This window comes from Rhinolophus sinicus, chromosome 17 (assembly GCF_057876585.1).
Source record: "Rhinolophus sinicus isolate RSI-liver-muscle chromosome 17, RSI-T2T, whole genome shotgun sequence".
NCBI classification, from domain to species: Eukaryota; Metazoa; Chordata; class Mammalia; order Chiroptera; family Rhinolophidae; genus Rhinolophus; species Rhinolophus sinicus.
The window spans coordinates 79,141,524-79,161,230 of NC_142517.1; the positions used below are offsets into that span (position 1 = coordinate 79,141,524).

The 19,707-nt window shown below is 37.2% G+C and overlaps 1 protein-coding gene across 2 annotated transcripts in view; it reads left to right on the forward strand.

Annotated features, from left to right (window-relative positions):
* Nucleotides 1-19,707, forward strand: part of IMPG2 (interphotoreceptor matrix proteoglycan 2) — an 86,599-nt gene that overhangs the window by 16,682 nt on the left and 50,210 nt on the right. For both annotated transcript variants that reach the window (XM_088793815.1, XM_088793816.1), the window contains exons 3-7: nt 5,646-5,812; nt 9,208-9,239; nt 9,345-9,368; nt 16,039-16,088; nt 16,960-17,042. In XM_088793815.1, the coding sequence (XP_088649941.1) occupies nt 5,646-5,812; nt 9,208-9,239; nt 9,345-9,368; nt 16,039-16,088; nt 16,960-17,042 (356 nt within the window). The remainder of the gene's footprint in view (nt 1-5,645; nt 5,813-9,207; nt 9,240-9,344; nt 9,369-16,038; nt 16,089-16,959; nt 17,043-19,707) is intronic.

Below are 19,707 nucleotides of genomic sequence, written 5' to 3' on the forward strand. Positions count from 1 at the left end.
GATATAGTGAACACCATATTCTTACCACCTAGCTCTAGAGTTAACATTTTATTATATTTACTTTATGACATATCTATCTATCCAATTATCTTATTTCTTGGACGTGTTTCGTAAGTCAAAGACATCAGTACATTTCCTCCTAGACACTTCAGCATGAACATTAATTAGAGCTTAATATTTGTTTACCTTTTTAAAGGTGAAATTTACATAGAGTAAAATGCATATATCTTAAGCATACCATTTGGTGAGTTTTGGCTAATGCACACACCCAAAACTCTTTTTAAATTTTGGGACAGTATCACCCCCAGAAAGCTACCTTATTTCCTTTCCCAGACAAGCCTCTCCCCACCTCCCATCTACCAGGCAACCACTCTTCTAATGTTTTTAAACCATAGTTTAGTTTCACTTATCCAGGACTTTATATAAGTAGAATAGTATGTACTCTTTTGTGTGAGGCTTCTTTCACTCACTTTTTGAGATTCCCCCATGTTGTTGTATTAATTAGTAATTTCCTTTTGATTCCTTTGTGTGACCATTTGTTTATTTTCCTTTGATGGATGCCTGGGTTGTTTCCATTTTTAAGTTATTATTAATATAGTTGCTCTTGCATTCCATATAGACATATATCTGTTTGCCATCTGTATGTCCTTTTTAGAAAAATGTCTCTTCATGTCCTCTGCCCATTTTTTAATTGGGTTGTTTGTTTTTTTGGAGTTGAGTTGAATGAGTTTTTTATAAATTTGTGATATTAACCCCTTATCAGATATATCATTGGCAAATATCTTTCCCCATTCAAGTAGGATCCCTTTTTGTTTTATTGATGGTTTCCTTTGCTGTGAAAAAACTTTTTAGTTTGATGTAATCCCACATGTTTATTTTTCTCTTACTTCCATCGCGCGAGGGGATATATCAGTAAAAATCTTACTCTGGGTAATGTGTGTGAAGTTTCTTCCTATATTTTCTTCTAGGAATTTTATGGTTTCAGATCTTACATTTAAGTCTTTAAGCCATTTTGAATTTATTTTTGTATATGGTGTAAGGAGGTGGTCCAGCTTCATTTTTTTGCATGTGTCTGTCCAGGTTTCCCAGCACCATTTATTGAATAGACTGTCTTTACCCCACCGTACATTCTTGCTTCCACTGTCGTAGATTAAATGGCCATATAGGCATGGATTTGTTTCTGGGCTCTCTATTCTGTTCCATTGATCTATGTGTCTGTTTTTATGCCAGTACCATGGTGTTTTGATTACTGTAGCCTTGTAGGTTCTCTCTATATAGTATCATGTCATCTGCTTATAATGACAATTTTACTTCCTCCTTACCAATTTGGATGCCTTCTATTTCTTTTTCTTGTCTGATTGCTGTGGCTAGAACTTCCAGCACTATGTTGAATAGAAGTGGAGAAAGTGGGCAACGTTGCCTTGTTCCTGATCTTAAGGGGAATGGTTTTAGCTTTTCCCCACTGAGTATGATGTTAGCTGTCGGTTTATCATAGGTGGCTTTTATTATGTTGAGATATGACCCCTCTATTCCCACTTTCTTAAGGGTTTTTATCATAAATGGCTTTATCAAATGCTTTTTCTGCATTGATTGATATGATCATGTGATTTTTATTTTTCAATTTCTTAATGTGGTGTATCACATTAATTGATTTGCGTATGTTGAACCACCCTTGCATACCAGAGATGAATCCCACTTGATCATGGTGTATGATCTTTTTAATGTATTGCTGAATTCTGTTCGCTAATATTTTGTTGAGGATTTTTGCATCTATGTTCATTAGAGATATCGACCTGTAGTTTTCTTTTTTTGTGGTGTCTTTGTCTGATTTTGGGATCAGGGTGATAGTGGCTTCGTAAAAAGTGTTTGGGAGCCTTCCCTCCTTCTGGATTTTTTGGAAGAGCTTTAGGAGAATAGGTGATAATTCTTTTTTGAACGTTTTGTAGAATTCACTTGTAAAGCCATCTGGTCCAGGGCTTTTGTTTGTTGGGAGATTGTTGATTACTGATTCAATTTCCCTGGTGGTAATCAGTCTATTCAGGTTTTCTGTTTCTTTTTGAGTCAGCATTGGAAGGTTGTACACCTCTAGAAAATTGTCCATTTCTTCCCAGATTGTCAAATTTGTTGGCATATAGTTGCTCCTAGTAATTTCTTAAAATTTTTTGTATTTCTGTGGTGTCTGTTGTCACTTCTCCTCTTTCATTTCTGATTTTATTAATTTGGGTCCTCTCTCTTGTTGATTTTGTTTATCTTCTCTAAGAACCAACTCTTGGATTCATTGATCTTTTGTATTGTTTTTCTGGTTTCGATTTCATTTATTTCTGCTCTGATCTTTATTGTCTTCTTCCTTGTACTCCGTTTGGTCTTATTTTGCTGTTCTTTTTCCAGATCCCTTAAGTGTGAAGATAAACTGTTGATTAGTGATTTTTCTTGTGTCTTTAGGTAGGCATGCAATGCTATGAATTTCCCTCTTAGGACTGCTTTTGCGGTATCCCATAGATTTTGGGTCATCGTGTTTTCATTTGCTTTGTCTCAAGATATCTTTTTATTTCTTCCTTGATCTCCTGGTTGACCCATTCATTATTTAGTAACATGTTATTCAGCCTTCATGAATTGGTGTGTCTTCCAGTTTTTTTCCTGTAGTTCATTTCTAATTTCATAACACTGTTGTCAGAGAAGACAATTGGTATGATTTCAATTTTCTTAAATTTATCAAGACTTGTTTTGTGGCTTAACATATGGTCTATGTTGGAAAATGTTCCATGTGCACTTGAGAAGAACATGTATTCTGCAGCTTTGGGGTGAAATGCTCTGAAAATATCGATTAGATCCAAGTGGTCCAATGTGTCATTTAAGGCTGTTGTTTCCATATTGATTTTCTGTCTGGAAGACCTGTCCCTTGTTGTCAGAGGTGTATTGAAGTTCCCTATTATGATAGTGTTACTGTTGCCTTTCATAGCCAGGGTTTCTCCATGCTCTTCAAATTTAGGGTTAGAGAGGATTTGTTTACAGAATTTCAATCCATTTCTATACTCTTTATGTTCATAAAATCTCAAGATCCGCTTGAAGAGTGCGTTCTCCTTGGGCGGGAGGCTTATGGCCGGCATCCTTCCAGCTCCTCCCTCTGCTCCCACCACCGCCTGGCTCGGTCAGTCTGTTTGTCCCACCACCACCATTGCTGCCGTTCCTTGGCTACTTCAGCCTTGATTGCCCCGATTTACTGCCTCCACCAGGCCTCGGGTGTCACCGCGTCGCCCAACCCTGAGACCCCCTGCCCCTCGTTGTCCTTTTTCCTTTCTCAACACTGCCACCGCCTCCCCTCCCCCCCCACTGGTCTCCGTCGGCGGTTCACGTGGTAACTCGCAATATTTTTTATATTTTCTCTTACCTCATTTTATAACCAGACCTTACGTACATTCACTTTTGTTTGTGTTTACCAATCCTGACTTTCACCTTTGCATTATCTTCAGCTCTGCCTCAGCCAGTCACTGCTGGACTCTGTGTTGTAGAATCAAAAGTTTTAAAGAACAGTCATTAGGATGCAGTTAATTCACTGAAAGAGAAACTAAGTGTGCAACCCAAGGTTCAGTTCAACCCTGAAAAACCAACTGATAGAGAAACCTTCAATAGTTCACTCTGTTAAAGCTTGCGAGTTGATCTTTGACTTAGAGTATCTTCTTCTATCACACAACTGTCAGACAAATAGAATCCAATGTGATAATGACATCTGATATGCAGCACTATGCTGTTTATAAATTACTTTCCCAGTAAGGTAAGCAGGGAAGTGATTATTAATACCATTACTAAAGAAAGATGACCACACTGAAGCGTTGAATGGCTGTGTAAGTTACCCACACTTATCAAGCTGGTACACGGAATGCTAGCGCTAGAATTCAGATCTTCTGACACTGTGAGTTCAGGGACTCCACCTCAATGTGCTGCCTGATAAGTTTTCAATCTTCTTGAGATAAAAAATAATTTCCTTGATCTCTGTCCATTTATATCCTTCTTTCTTCCTCACCACTCACCTCTTGGCTCCCATTGTGGTCTATTTATTGTCATGTCCTGCGTCTGGCCAGTGAAGTGGCTACAGTACAGCAAGACACGCAGGGCAGATGCCTGTTTAGCATCCTTTCAGATTTGATGCTATGGGATTACTTAGCAGACAGACTGAATTAGTTTTTATTTGAATACAGCAGTATTCTTGTATTTCTCCTAAATATCATTTTCTGTTCTTTTAAATTCTCATATCTTTCTAAAATTATTATATGTTATTTTTTAGGGAAGTTTGAGGTTTATACAAACAGCAGAAAGCCCAGAGAGTTACCTATACTGCCACTGTACCCCCACTGATTCCCCCTCTTATTAACATTCTGTATTAGGATGTCACATTTGTTGTAATTGATGAGCCAGTGTTGACACATTATTCTTAACTAAAGTTCTTAATTTACATTTGGGTTTACTCCTTGTATTTTACATTCTGTGGGTTTTGACAAATGTATAATGACACATATTCACTATTACACTACTACATAAAGTCGTTTTACTACCCTAAAAATACACTGTGCTTCATCTATTCATCTCTTCCTACCGCCAACCCCTGGCAACCACTGATCTTTTTACAATTTTCGTAGTTCTGCCTTTTCTAGAATGTCATGTAGCTGAAATCATACAGTATGTAGTTTTTTCAGATTGGCTTCTTTCACTTAGCCATATGCACTTAAATCTTCTCCATGTCTTTTCATGGCTTGAAGCTCATTTTTTTTTAAACCCTTTTAAGTGTACAGTTCAATGGCATTAAGTACATTCACACTGCTGTGCAGCCTTCACCACCATCCGTCTCCAGAACTTTTTCATCTTCCCAAACTGAAACTTTGTACCTATTAAACAATAACTTCTCATTTGTTCCTCTCCCTAGTCCCTAGCAACCACCATTCTATTATACTTTCTGTCTTTATTGATTTGACAAAACTAAGTGTTTCTTGTTGGGAGAATCATACAGATATTTGTCCTTTTGTGACTGACTTATTTCACTTAGCATACTCTTCTCAAGGTTCATCCATGTTGAGCCTGTGTTAGAATTTTCCTCCTTTTAAGGATGGATAATATTCCATTGTATGTATAGTCTGCATTTATTTATCTATTCATCTCTGGATCAACACTTGGGGTTGCTTCCACCTTTTGGCTGTTGTGAATAATACTGCTGTGAACATGGGTGTACAAATACCTGTTCAAGACCCTGGAAAGCTCATTTTTTAATTGATGAATAATATTTCATCATATGGATGTACCACAGTTTATTTATCCATTCACCAATTGAAGTATGCTTAACATCAGCTCCACTTTTATAAAGCATAAACATATAAACATGGATTTTTTTGTTTTATTTTAAAGAGATGGGGAGGTGCCTATTAGGAGGTGAGTCAATCCCCTTTGCAAAGGAAAGAAGTGGGGAGTAAAAATTCTCTTCCGATCTGAAAAGTTGAAGCAGGAACAGAAGGACTTTGATTGAGAATCATTCCTGTGTCCCTCCAGAAAGGATGCTGTGGGCAAGTGTGTCTCAGGAATCTGAATAAACAGGTACATGATCATCGTGAGAACTCTAAAGTGTGTTAACTTTTCATAAAAATACATCTGTTTTTCAGTGTGTCAAGAAGCTGTCTGGGAAGCCTTCAGGACTTTTTGGGATCGCCTTCCTGGGCGTGAGGAATATAGTTACTGGATGAATTTGTGTGAGGATGGAATCACAACTATATTTGAAATGGGCACAAATTTTAGTCAGTCTGTGGAACACAGAAGCTTAATTATGAAGGTAAGTGTTGTAACAAAGGAAGGAATTGCTGGACCATGGATGGAGTGAGTATACACAGCTAGGGCCTAAGGAAGAAGGAACAAGTGGCAAATCCCTGCATTGCTCTTTTTGTTGAATTACGCTATTTGAATGAGCTGCCACATAGGATACGTGGCCTAGCCTTTGTATCCCTAGCTCTGGCCATTATATAAACATTGTTAATCCACTAAGAGCCTTTGTTTATAAATGTAAATATTTGGAAATAGCACTAAGCAAAGATTTTGGCTAAGAATATAAATCTGAGTCAAACATTTTTGCCAAAGTTTTACACATTATCAATTCAGATTGGATACCAGTGAATACAATGATTCTAATTAAGATGGAGGATATAGTTCGTTGAATAAATGTTGTGTAAAGTATAAATATGATCGTAATTAATGAATTTGCTTACTTGTTTTCCTTGTTTTAGACAGTTTATTCTTAGCAAAGGATAAGTAAGCATGCACATAGACAAATTATCTGACCACCTTCTCCTTGTCATGGAGCATGCATGTATTCATGAAAAGAAAACAAAACTGTTTAGATATATGTGGCAAATTTTTCATACTGTCTGATATACTCTGTATCTATCTCCCTGTCCATCTCTTCAAGTCTTACACATCCTCAGCTCTGATATAATTTTTCTTGTGAGGAACCAACCCCCAATGTAGCAAATTTAGCTCCCAGAATTCTTTGAACTTCCATAATTCTTTATTCATTCTTTAATGTTGTACTTCTTACATTTTATTATTATTTGTTTATATGTGACTAATTCCTCTAGTAGACTATAAGCTGAAGGGCAAGGATTATGTCATTATTATTCATTTTTCATTCCACGATAAAGTAAATGTACAATAAATATTTGTTGAAATAAAACTAAGCAATACCTACATATTTTTCCTGTTTGCTGCAATTTATAAATTTAATAAATATTATTTTAAATATTGATTTTAAGTATTATGTACCTTAGCAAGACTGAGGAGTTATTGATGACATTACTCTGAAATATTTTTACTTAGATTAGTACATCTTAAAGTATAGTTTCCTATTCTTTCTACTTTTATTATTTTATGTCTAGCAGAGTCATACTATTAATGTCTTTTAACATTTGGTCCTACAGAGAGATGATCTCATTAAGTGCAGGCAAGTTGGGGGAGAGAAGGATGATCTGATAAACATGGGTGGAACCAAGACAAGTTTTGCAGGGTTATGAACATTTTGAAGGTGTGCAGATTTTTGTGTTTTAAAATGAACTCATCATTTAATCATGGTACCTCACATTTTAAGCAAAGGTATTGCGTGTATTTTTCTTCTGTCACATTTTTTTAACTGCTCAGTATTAATCATTATAAGAATAGCTACCATTTATGCAGTATCTACCATGTACCAGGCCATGTATTATAAACATTACATGTATCTAATAAACAGCAACCCTGCAAAGAGGTAGTAATGGCCCCATTATATAGAAAAGAACATTATACATCAGAGTTACTAAATTCCTCATCCTAGATCATAAAATCAGATGGGCTGAAACTTAAATCCAGACTCAGATTTCTTTTCCAAAATCCATATTCTTTCCCCCATACCACTGGGCCTCCCTTCTGAATCATTACCAGTTTCACACATTGCAGTGGATAACATGGAATAGCTGTTCAATGAAAAAAGAAACACACACATATACATATTTATATTTATATCAGCCTTGTCCATCTCAATTGTGTCCATGATATAGGATCAACTGGTAGAGCAGGAAATATATGTGATGTAGAGTTAGCATTGCCCTAACAGGAGCCTCTTGGGATGTTGCATTGGAAGGTGTCTCTTACAAGTGGAAATTTTAGTAAGTCTAGTGTTCAAGGCATAGGAAATATACTTTCAATAATTATTTAGTAGAACTAGCGAACAAAGGGGATAATGTGTAACCTCGGTTGAGTCTTACATCACAAGTACAAATTAGCTAAATGAGGAGGAGCTCGGGGTAGACATTCTAGGCAGAGGGGACAACGTGGGCCAGGAGTTTCTAGGGAATGTCTTGGGCCGATGTACCAGAAGTGACAGGCGATCAGGCTGGCAAAGTGGATAACTTAACACTTTTGTATTTAACTCTCTAGGTGATAGGAAACCATTGAAGGGTTGTAAGTAGGTGAGTCACAGGGGCTGATTTGATAGTTTTTAATTTTAAAATGGTTACTATGGTTTTTAGACACCATAGGATAAAGTGGAACAGAGACCAGATTGGATGCTGCTTTAGTACTCCAGGCCCAAGGGGCTGAGGGTCCCAACTAAACCATGAGATAGAGAAAGGGAGCATGAGGGACATAAATGGGGAAACAAGATTAGTCCTGCCTAATCTTGTTTGGATTAAAGTCATGGATTGGTGGGAGTTGGGTAGAATGAAGGAATGGTCCAGGAAGCTTCCCAGTTTCTAGCTCCGATGACTAAGACCCAGAACTCAGGCCGAGACGCAGTTTTATAGATGGTGGGTGGACAGAGAATGAATTCACTTTTGAAGTGTTGATTTGAGCCACCTGTGAAATGTGAATTGATTGATATTTAGGTATAAAGACAGGAAAGTGGTCAGGGTTATAAATACAGCTACAGGAATCACCAGTCTTGAGGTGGTAATTAAAACCATGAGAGTTGCTGAGATTATTCTAGGAGAGTCTGTAGAGTAAGAAGAGCAGTGAGTTATTTATAAATATGAATTGAGAGTCATAGTCTCTCCATTGTACAGATGAGGAAATTGAGGCCTAACACCAGAGTGAGAGAAAACAGGACTTGGAACTAGGTTTCTGATTTCAAGTTAGTGTTCTTTTTGTCATATTAGTCTCAAAATAAAACCACTAAGTTAGAGGAAACTTGAGGACAATTTGATTTGGAATGCCGCAGAGGAATAATCCAATAATTGACACAATTTGTCTTTTTTCTGAATTCTGGAAAGGCAGATTTATCAGTTATTTTAATCTACATGTTTATATTATTCTAGGATGAGAGTTACTATAAATACATTAGATCACAAAATACTTTAATTCTAAGTCCAGGAAAGGTTAATGTAATACTGTACCAATCTCTAACTTGTAGACCATTTGGAATAATTAGCAGGTAAAGTCTATTAATCTGTGCCCATTAAAAGAGAGCGCAGGAGCTTTGGGACACATAAATAGAGACTGAATGTAGGGATGGTCTCACAGTCACAAAACAAACTTGGCATTGTTGGTACCTTGCTTTAACTATTTGTCTAACCATAAAGAGTAATGATGTCAATTCTATAATGGTAGGGCATTCTGTTCTCCATGCAATAAGTTTTATTTACAGCTTACGCGTATTAACTATCTTGAACTCAAACATTCATTTAAAAAAATCTTTGTTTTCCTTAGAAACTGGCGTACACAAAGGAAACTGTCAGCGGGTGAGTGTCTTTTTCCCCCTAAATTCATGTTTGGCAACAGAGATGTATCCTACCTACTCCAAGACTCACCCCAAATTTAATGGTCCCTTTCTATTTTCTTGCCAGTTCCTGCAATGACCAGGCCTGTGGGTAAGTGACAAATTCTTTTCTCATCGTGAGGCCACTTGCCTTTCCAGACCACCACCATAGCACTGTGCTTGTTTACTGTCTGACCTTACCAGGGGGCAGACTTGTTCCTCTCTCTTGGTGAGGAAATAGATTTCTGGAAATGGAATTTGGAATGATATACTGTTGTTGCAGCTTACAGGCTAATGATGAAATTACTCTGAAATGGTACACCTTAGCGGAGAATAGTTTATTAGATGATGGGTGGTGGTATGGATCACTTTACTGAGGAATAATGGCTATAACCGTGAAGTATAATAATACAATAGCACGACCTTGATGAATCCTCCAGGGTTATGAGTCTTGGCTTCATTGGCCTTTAGGTTTAGGGTTAAGGTCAGTTCTGGCTCCTGAGCAGTGGCAGGACAAATCAGATCATGGAAGGTGACGGATTCTGAGCTTGCAGGGGCTAAAGGTTTCTAATTCTATCCATACTCAGAATAACTAGATTATGCCAGCATGTGGGTGATTATTTAGAAACACACGACTAGGGCACGCAATCCAGGAGAGTCCAGAAGTTTGCCTCAAATTACAGGAAGGGCAGATTGAAAAACCAACTAGGTGAGTCAGTGTCCAGGCAAATACATAGTTGGGGTATACGCATATATGTGGGTGGTAATGAAGTACATGTAAGTTTCAGATCAAACATGAGTAAACAGGAGGGAAGTAGGACTCTGTGGTCTCACTTATCTATACAGCTAATATTACCACTGAGTGTACGTTGGGGACTGGGGTTGAGCCCCTACATGGATGTGGGGCCATGTGGTTTCTTGAGTGTGGGCTCCTTACCACTGAGAGGCAGGGCTCAGAGTTTCCTTGTGGTTGCCGTTGCAACACACAGGAAGTGGACTAAATAATCTGGTGGGTGCCAGTCGTCTTCTTGGTTGTACCTAATAAAAATGATAGCACATTTTGTACATCTTATATGGTTAAGAAGTATATGAATACTAAATAGATACGGCTCTTAACCTGGAAGAAGCCCTGAAATTTGCTTGTGGAAGTGGCTATTGGAAAGATTGTAGTTTGTGAGTTATTGTAAAGTGGTGGAAGGAGGGTTATCTGAAATAGGACGGAAAGTTGTAACACCATAGGAGCATGTGTGTGGCTCGTCACATGGGGTAAACTGAGGTAGCTGGGAAATGTTTGGGATGTAGCACGCATATGTGTTTTGTGTATTCCTATGTGGCTTACTTCAGTTGGGTACAGTATTCTGTGTTCACCAGTGTTTCTTACAGTGAAGTTGTGTATATGTAAAGGAGAAATTTGCATTATGCTCTGTTTCCTAATACATTAATCACATTGGAATACATTCACAAATAAGCATCATTGCAAAACTGTATCATATATTTTTATTGATAAGTCACTGTCTATATTAGGGATAAGAGGGAACTCAAAATATTATTCACTATCCTCAGGAAATAAGGCATGTATAAAAGTAATAATACATATGAACTAAAATGTAACTGAATTTTTTCATACAAAGGAATACTCTTCAACGATAAACAGGGACTGAATGACTAATACATGCACGGTGAACCTCAAAAGCATTATGCTAAGTGAAAGGCATCAGATAACAGATGCAAAAGACTGTATGTCATATGATTAAAAATATACATAAATAATTGAATTTTGAGAATTTAAAAGTTTGTACCCTTCTCATGAAACTAGAGCAGATCAGGTTGGGGTTGGGTGAAAACTGTCAACTGTGGTAGTTGCTAAAATGGGGTGACCTGGAGTTAGGTTAACACTGGAAGGGACACCATGAGAGTGGTCTAAGAATTCACAGAATACATCTTTCTTTAACTTGAGTACTATAGTGATCCCTTAAAACCTTTAATTCACCTATTATTTTTCCGTATTCAGATTTATTTTTGTGATTTGTTTGAGATTGTTCTCATATTCTGTTTGTTAAGAGACTCTCGTATTAGTTTTCTATTGCTGCTGTAACAAATTACCACAACCTTTGGTAGCTTAAAACATCAATTTATTTTACAGGTCCATAGTTCTGAAGTCAAAAGTCTGAATTGGGGCCCAAGGTGTTGGCAGATCTGCGTTCCTTCCTGGAGAATCTGTTTTCTCACTTTTGCCAGCGTCCCGAGACTGCCTACATGGTTGGCTCATGACCCCCTTCCATCTTAAAGCTAGAATGGCTGGTTGAGTTGTTTTCACATTCCATCAGTCTGAAACTCTTCTGCCTCCCTCTTCTGCATTTAGGGGTTCTTGTGATTACATTGGGCTCACCTGGATAAACCAGGATATGCTCCCTACTTTAGCAGCAGCTGGTTGGCAAATTAATTCCATCTGCCGCCTTAATTCCCCTGTGAAGAGCATATTCTCAAGTCCTGGGGGTTAGGATGTGCTCGTCTTTGGTGGACCACTATTCTGCCTACCAGTTCTCCCCTGTAATTTAAATTGCTGCTTCTATGCGTACTCTAACTCATTTGCTGACATATGCCTTGTACCAAATACTCTACGTGCCATTGTAAGCTTCCTCTACTGTCATCTGCCAAGTTTCTTTTAAAAAGGCGTTTTCCACCTTACTCAGGACTTCACATCCCATCTTATCTCTTAGAAATTTCTGACTGTTATTGTTTCTGTCTTTCTCCTGAGTCTTCCAGTTGTCCCATTACTAACTCATTCCCATTCACATTTAAACATGCTCAAGTCGCTCCCATATCACCTGTTTGACAAAAGCTCCTCCTCTAGCACTTGTCTCCATTACAGGCAGACATCTTGAAAGCATCTCCACTTCGCGGCCATCGCTGCTTAGCCCCCTGCTATATGCTCTTACTGTTGTATCCTCAATCACCAGTACAAGGTACAGTGTAGGATATGTGCTCACTAAATGTTTGTTAAATGAGTACCTGAATTCCTGCTCAATCACCCATGTCTGTTATTAGGTCTCTGGTGATAGTCTCAGTGTAAGGACTCTTCTTTGGGAATTTTTTATTTTTTTTAAATATCTCAATTATATTTGTAGTTGAGGATGCCTGTCATAGATCACAAAGCTAAATATATATATATTTATATTTTAAATGTTTTATTCTGTGTGGGATGACACATGCCACTGCTTCATTAACCCATTTTCTCTTATATTTGTTTAGCATTCCATACTTTTCATAATACGTCTGTACATAATATTTTATTTAGTTTTCGTCAGTACCTTTGTGACCTAGGTAGGGTGAGGAGGTGTTCCTGTTTTGGAGATTAGGTTCTTGAGGCCCAGAGCAACTGAGGTATTTTCCCAAGTCGTACACAACATTAACGATACACCCGGGAGTAGCACCCAGGGTTCCTGGCCCCATGCCTCGAGTTCTTTTGTTGTCTCATGTTGATTACAGTTAACAGATTCAAGAGCAAAGCAAAGTACAGAAAATTATCATGGGGACAACTAATCTAGATAGGAAACTACACTTGTCTTGTTTCACTGTGTTTTAAAACCTATGATATTTTTTGGCATATTCCCACCTGAATTCCACTGACATGATTAGGCAGCAGGAGTGACAAATAAATTATGTGCTGGATGAGCAGAGGAAATGAGGCCACAGGGGGTTGTGTGCTGCTGGTATTAAGCTAAAGGTCGGAACTGAACAACTTCAAATTTGTGGTTTGGCTTAGAAATGAAGTAGCATTTCTGTCTCCAAAATCAACACAACTCAGTGTTCTAGTTCTGTTGTGAGTGACATTTTAGGGGATCCCTGCAGGAGGCCTGCCTGATGAGAATATGTGAAAGGATTCTTGTTGTTAAGTGTTCTTCACTGTCTTTTGAAAGGAGGGGGAGGGATGAAATGTTGGAGTATTAGACAAGTAATTTGAATTACTGAGAGTTGCCTATTTACCATCATTAAAATAATGTTATTTTGAATTCAGTAAGTGAAATCTAATTTTATTGAAGTAAGCCAACTTCTCCATTCTGATTGCTTACTTAGAGAATTAGCTTACATTTGATTCTGAGGTAGGGGACAATTGGCCCAACTCCAGGTGAAGTCTGGTTTCTCTGTTGTCATACCAACTTCCTGGTCTGGTTACGGTGTTATGCTTTGTCTCCTTTGTCTTACTTTGACCACTTGTGTGGTTGGTTGCTCTTCATAACTCTCCCACTCTGACGGGGTTTTAGTCCTCTTTCTGGGACCATAAGGGACACTTCTACTTTTAGGTTGTTTTGTTTATGTAGGTCACTATTGTTAAGGTAAGGTGACACCATCTTGGTTGCTTTTCTAGACAATATGGGTGACATAAAGGCCATGTTGTAAGGAATTAATGTGGGTAAGAGGCAGGTTTCTGGAATCAAATGGGCCTGTTTTACATCCAGCTCCTCCAGTGGCTAGCTATGGGACCATGAGCAAATTCGTAACCACTTCTAGCCTTAGTTTCCTCATCTGTATAGATGCAGATAATAGAATCTTCCTCTTAAGATTGTTGCCAATTAAGTAAGATAAACTACTTAGCGCAGTGCTTGGCATGGAAGGAGGACTTAGTAAATTTAGTTGTAATCATTCTTGCTGTTATCATTATTGAAATGGGAACTGGATACAGTTAGGAATTTTAGGTATGGCCTTAGGCCATATTGAATTATTGTGTGACACTGGGAAAATGGCTTTGAACATTTGGACTCTCATTTTTTCATCTGTCAAATGAGGGTATTAGGGAAGGGTTCTGCCCTGTGGACAACTGATAGACCTTTCAGGCCTGATTATAGCAATGTCTGTTTCAAATGCATCTGAATCCCACTTTTTAGCTCTACCTCCTGCAACCCAAGAAGCCTCTTGATGTTTCCTCATCACCCAAACCTTCCTCTGCTCATCACACATTGTAATGAATTAACCAGATATCATATTCCTTTAGGTTTTTCTAGATGATAGCTCACTTAATAGGCAATTTCCTACAAATGCACTATACATAACCAATAGTGATAGGTTTGGTGTAATGGTTTAATATGTTATTCTTTCTAGATAGTATTTTTAAAAACCAGAAGAATCTTTATGATAAGATATGTTTTTTAAAACCTGTGTTTCTCAAATTTTCTGCCAAAGCCTGTGGGTTTAGGGAACATAGCCCTATTTGACTCCCCCACTCCAGTTCTAGGCATGAAATGTCTTGGAATTATCATATTTTATCTTAATATTTATTTAAACTTTGTAATCTATCCATAATAGAGCCACATTTTAAAAAATATTAAAATATTTTAAATTACTGTGAGTTATGACTTAGCTCCTCAACTGCCTATGCTTCAAGTAAAATTGATGCTTCAAGATGTGTACCATGTTTATCTGGTGGCTTTCCATATCCCCCCTCCCCTGCGCCCACCACCATGACCTTAAATTTACAGCAGCAGGGCAAACTAAAGGAGGGGTTCTAAAGATGGGCCTCACTGGCACATTGACAAGTCTGTGAGGGAGACATTTTTGTGATTGAATCACCTTAGGAAGTTGACTTGTGTCAACCTGAAGAGTTTTCAATTGCTATGAATTGAAAATTGGTGTTATCACTATCCAGCTCCTTTCAATAAGTGCCGTTTTGAGGTACAGTCCTTTTTCCTTAGGACATATACACAAACTTTACAGTTCTAAAACTTCCCCAAATCACTATACTTTAAATTTTATATTTTTGGAGAATGTGGAAATTTGGACTTGGAGAAACCCACTTTCTTTCCTTTAGAGCAGGGGCTTTCTCCGTGCCTTTGGCTCTCTGCTTGCAGTTCCTGGGTGGCATGGTTAAAGGATAGCTCGCAGACCTGAAGCTCGCTAGTACTGTTGCCTAAGTCAGTTCTCTAAGCTTGCCTGTCTTTATATAAAATAATTGTATGAGTTCTATGATCTCTCAAATGCGATGAGATTTGTGCTTCTTTGTTCCCCGTAGCACCCGTACTTTCCAGGCTGTACTACTTACTGCATTTGTAATCATTTATTTGGTGTCTATTTTCTGTAAGACTGTACCTTTCATAGACCACAGGTTTTGTTCACAACTATGTGCCAAGTGTCTTCTACACCACTTTTCCAGTAGTAGTTGCTTATTTATTCATTCCAAAAACATCTATGTAATGCATACTAGATGGCAGGTACTGTTTAGGTTGGAGATATAGAAAGAATATGGCAGGCAAAGTCCCTGATCTCGTGGAGTTCAGATTCTAAAGGCAGTCCTAGTCAAATGAACTTTCTGTGATAATGGAAATTTACTGTGCTGTCCAATTAGGTAGCCATTAGACACATGTGACTAGTGTGAAGGAGAAACTGAATTTTAAACTTTATTTAATTTTAGTTCATTTAAATTGCCAAATATGTCCAGTGACTATCATATTAGACAATGCCATTCTAGAGGTTTAAGGGGTTGGAGACTGAGATAAAGAAATAGATAAATGAACAAAATAATTTCACATAGTGATAAGAACTGAGAAGAAATTAAATGGGGGTGATACAGTAAGTAGGGGAGTACTTTAAATAGGGTGATTCTAGTTGAGTTGGAATCAATACATGTAAAATAAATGAATTATGAAGACTGTTTTTTTAAACTTCACTACTTAGTTCTTTGGTTTAGGAATCTTTGTTTGAAGACGTACTGAATTCCTTTTTGGAAACAAAAATAAATCCTCACATTTCTATTGTTTTATTAACTCCATACATTTTTTTCCCCCTAGCCTTGAATTGTCATCTTTGGTTCCTGTCGATGATACGTCAACATTGGGAGGTATGCTTTTGTGCCTTTACTCACTTTTCTTTTTAAATGATTTGTGGTTTAACACAATCTTGCAAGCAAGCACATTTTTCAGCTCACATTTAAAAAAATATTGTGTTTCTCTCTCCATATATGTTGTTCTCAAGAAAAAGTAATTATTTTTTTTATTTATTTTTTGGCATTATGTTGTGGGTACTTAAAAATTTTTAATTATTGAGTATGATACAAATCAGAAAACTGCTTAGAACAAGTGCACGACCTAACTAATTATTTTAAAGCAAACATTCTGCAACCACTGCTTATGTCAACAGGTAGAATCTTTCTAACTTCACCTTTTGTCCTTTGTCTTCTAGAGTGTCTGATTGCATTCTGTGGTGTACTTTAGCATATTCCTTTGACCTCTATATTTCCTGTAAATTGGTAGTTGCTTCCTTTATTTTAATTTTTTTTTAAAAATCTCCTCTTCATTGGAAATTTCACACATATGAAAAATTAGACAGCTTCAACAATTATCAATTTATGGGCAGTCTCCAACCTTCACCCACTTCCCCTTCCTGGTCGTGTTACTTCTTTCAGTACCTGTCCCCTTTGTTAGCTCCTTAAGGAGAGGAACTTTGTCTGCCTCCCTAGCATCCTGCACACATCCTGGCATATAGTCGGGGCTCAGTAAATGCTTGTTGAACGAATGAATGAGTCATTATTATTTCTCATCCTGGGAAGACGTTATGTAAATATGTCTTGAGGTTAGAATGCACAGAATTTCCAGAATAAAAAAGCAAATGAGTTATAGGAATGTTTTTGACGTCAATTCCGTATTTCCTGATGTGAATTCTGACTTAGTCAGGGACTGAATTCATAGATATGTTTTTCTTTGTCTACTTAGGTGCTGTTCTCAGTGTTCCATATCCAGGGGTGAGTTCCTATGAAGATACCTCACAGAGCAGGTTGGAGAGGCCAGAGGACAGTGTGAGTGATGCTCTGTTCTGTTATTTGGTTTCGAACGTGGAGAACCGGGGTTAAGGAGATTTATAATCCATTGCCAGACTACACAGGACTTCCCTTTATGGAAATGTTGTGGATTATAAAACCAGCACATTAAAAAGAATCTGAGATTCTATAGAGAGCTGAATAAAACTGCTTTTGGTGAGAGAGGGCTTCAAATTGTAGATGCAATGACTCGTGGCTTGGGGAACTGTCATTAGAGCAGGCCCACTGTCTCTTGTGGGCTATGTGGCATACTTTATAATGGGGATTTTTTGCCTACATTCTTCTGTCTCTAAATGGATCAGGTCTTAGTTTTCTCTTCTTCAGAGGGAAAGGATATAGATTTTTAAAAATTTTATTTAAGTATGGTTATATACAATCTTACATTGGGTATACAAGTTTTATGTGTACAATATAGTAATTCAACATTTTTATACCTTACAATGTGATCACCCCACTAATTCTTGTAATCATCTGTCACCATGTAAACATCACAATATTATTGACTATATTCCCCTTCCTTTTTTCACCCATCTCCTTTCCCCCTCCCTTCTGTTTCTATGAGTCTGTTTTTGTTTTGTTTTGTTTTTGGATTCCACATATAAGTGAAACCATATAGTATGTTTCTTCCTCTACCTGGCTTATTTCACTTAGCATAATACTCTCTAGTTCCATCCACTGTGTTGCAAATGACAAGATTTCATTCTTTATTGCTGTATTTTATATCTATATAGATATCAATATTGATATAGATATAGATATAAATATAGATATAGATAGCTATAGATATCTTACATATTATTTATTTATTCGTCTATCAATGAACACCTAGTTTGCTTCCATATCTTGCTTATTGTAAATAATGCTTCAATGAACATAGGGGTGCATGTATCTTTTCGAATTAGTGTTTTAGTTTTCTTTGGATAAATAGCCATGAGTGGAATTGCTGGATCATATGGTATATCTATTTTTATAGTTTAACAATCAAGCAGCACCATGCTTTTCAAATACATCATCATTAAATAGTAAACCCGTCTACCATACAACATTAAGTTGACTCTCTAGCACATTCAGATTTAAAAAAAAAAAGTACACACTGCCCAGGAAGATACAAACATTTTGTTAGAAATTTTGTTAAATGTTTCTTTTTTTTTTTTAATTAGGGGGTTCATAAACCCTAGATTACTTAATACATAGCAAAATCTCTGACTGAACATATTCACTAGAAAGGTGCAATTTAGTTACCTTGCACTTTTTCTTCCCAAACTTGGACATTTTAACTTATATGAAAATCAGAACAAGTCACCCTACTCTGCCCACCACCCTTCCTGTAAGTGAACAAGGCTGGTGGTAGCTTGGGATCCCTGAGTGGATGCCCGAATCAATACTTTTACCTTCAGTACAACTGTGCTCAAAGTAGATGGTGCTAGAAAATATTGCCATTTGATAAATACAATATTTGTGAATGAATGAATGAATAAAAGTGATACTGTAGTCCTGAACTTGAGGCAAAATAAGTATGATTTAGGTCTCGAAACATTTATGGAATGTGATAGAGTTCACTAGAATAGAAATGAAGGAATTGTGTGTAATTAATTGGAGCATTAATATTGAACACAGAAATGATGATTTGAAGCCAATTTATAGAGCAAAACACTATGGAGATACCTGACTAGAATTAGGTTGCCAGGTTCAAAATTAAGAATTAGTTCAAAGTAAAGCCCAACGTACAGTTTTACAGTTCAGTTTCTTCTTAATACATTTTTCGTTTAGAAATTATATACTTTATTTCTATTTTGTTAGTATAATGGATGTTTAATCTAGCAAAATTTAAGTGTTTCAAAATCTTTATCTTATTCTGAGCAATAGGCTAATGCTAGAACATTAGAATACTGTAATTCAAATGATCATCCTATTGATTTATAGTCTATTTTTCAGTATTTTTGTTCTTTTTTCTCTTTTAGTTCTCTTTCTTTTTACTCCCACAAATTAGACTGTAATACATTTTTTTTATTCAGTTAGTTAAAGTTTGTTTTACATTGACCCAGATGTTTCTAATTTTATTTTCGTAAAATACTTTTTTGCAATTTAGACCTCTACTCGAGGCTCACTTTCATTCTGAAATATATGCTTCTGATATTACTTTAGTGAGAGTCTCTCACTGATTCAGTCTCAGTTTTTTAAAAATATTATTATTTTAGTGACCACTATACAAATTTTATTTTTATTTATTTAAAAAAAAAATTTTATTGGGGAATATTGGGAAACAGTGTGATTTCCCAGGGCCCATCAGCTCCAAGTCATTGTCCTTCAATCTAGTTGTGGAGGGCGCAGCTCAGCTCCAAGTTCAGTCGCCATTTCCAATCTTTAGTTGCAGGGGGCGCAGCCCACCATCCCATGTAGGAATTGAACTGGCAACCTTGTTGAGAGCTCATGCTCTAACCAACTGAGCCATCTGGCCGCTCCTCTGAAAGCTCAGTGGCAGCTTGTTGTCTTCAATCTAGTTGTGGAAGGTGCAGCTCACTGGCCCATGTGGGAATCGAACCAGCAACCCTGTTGTTCAGAGCTCGTGCTCCAACCAACTTGAGCCATGCAGCCGCCCTGATTGAACCTCAGTTTTGGATCACCTGAAAATGTCTTTATTATC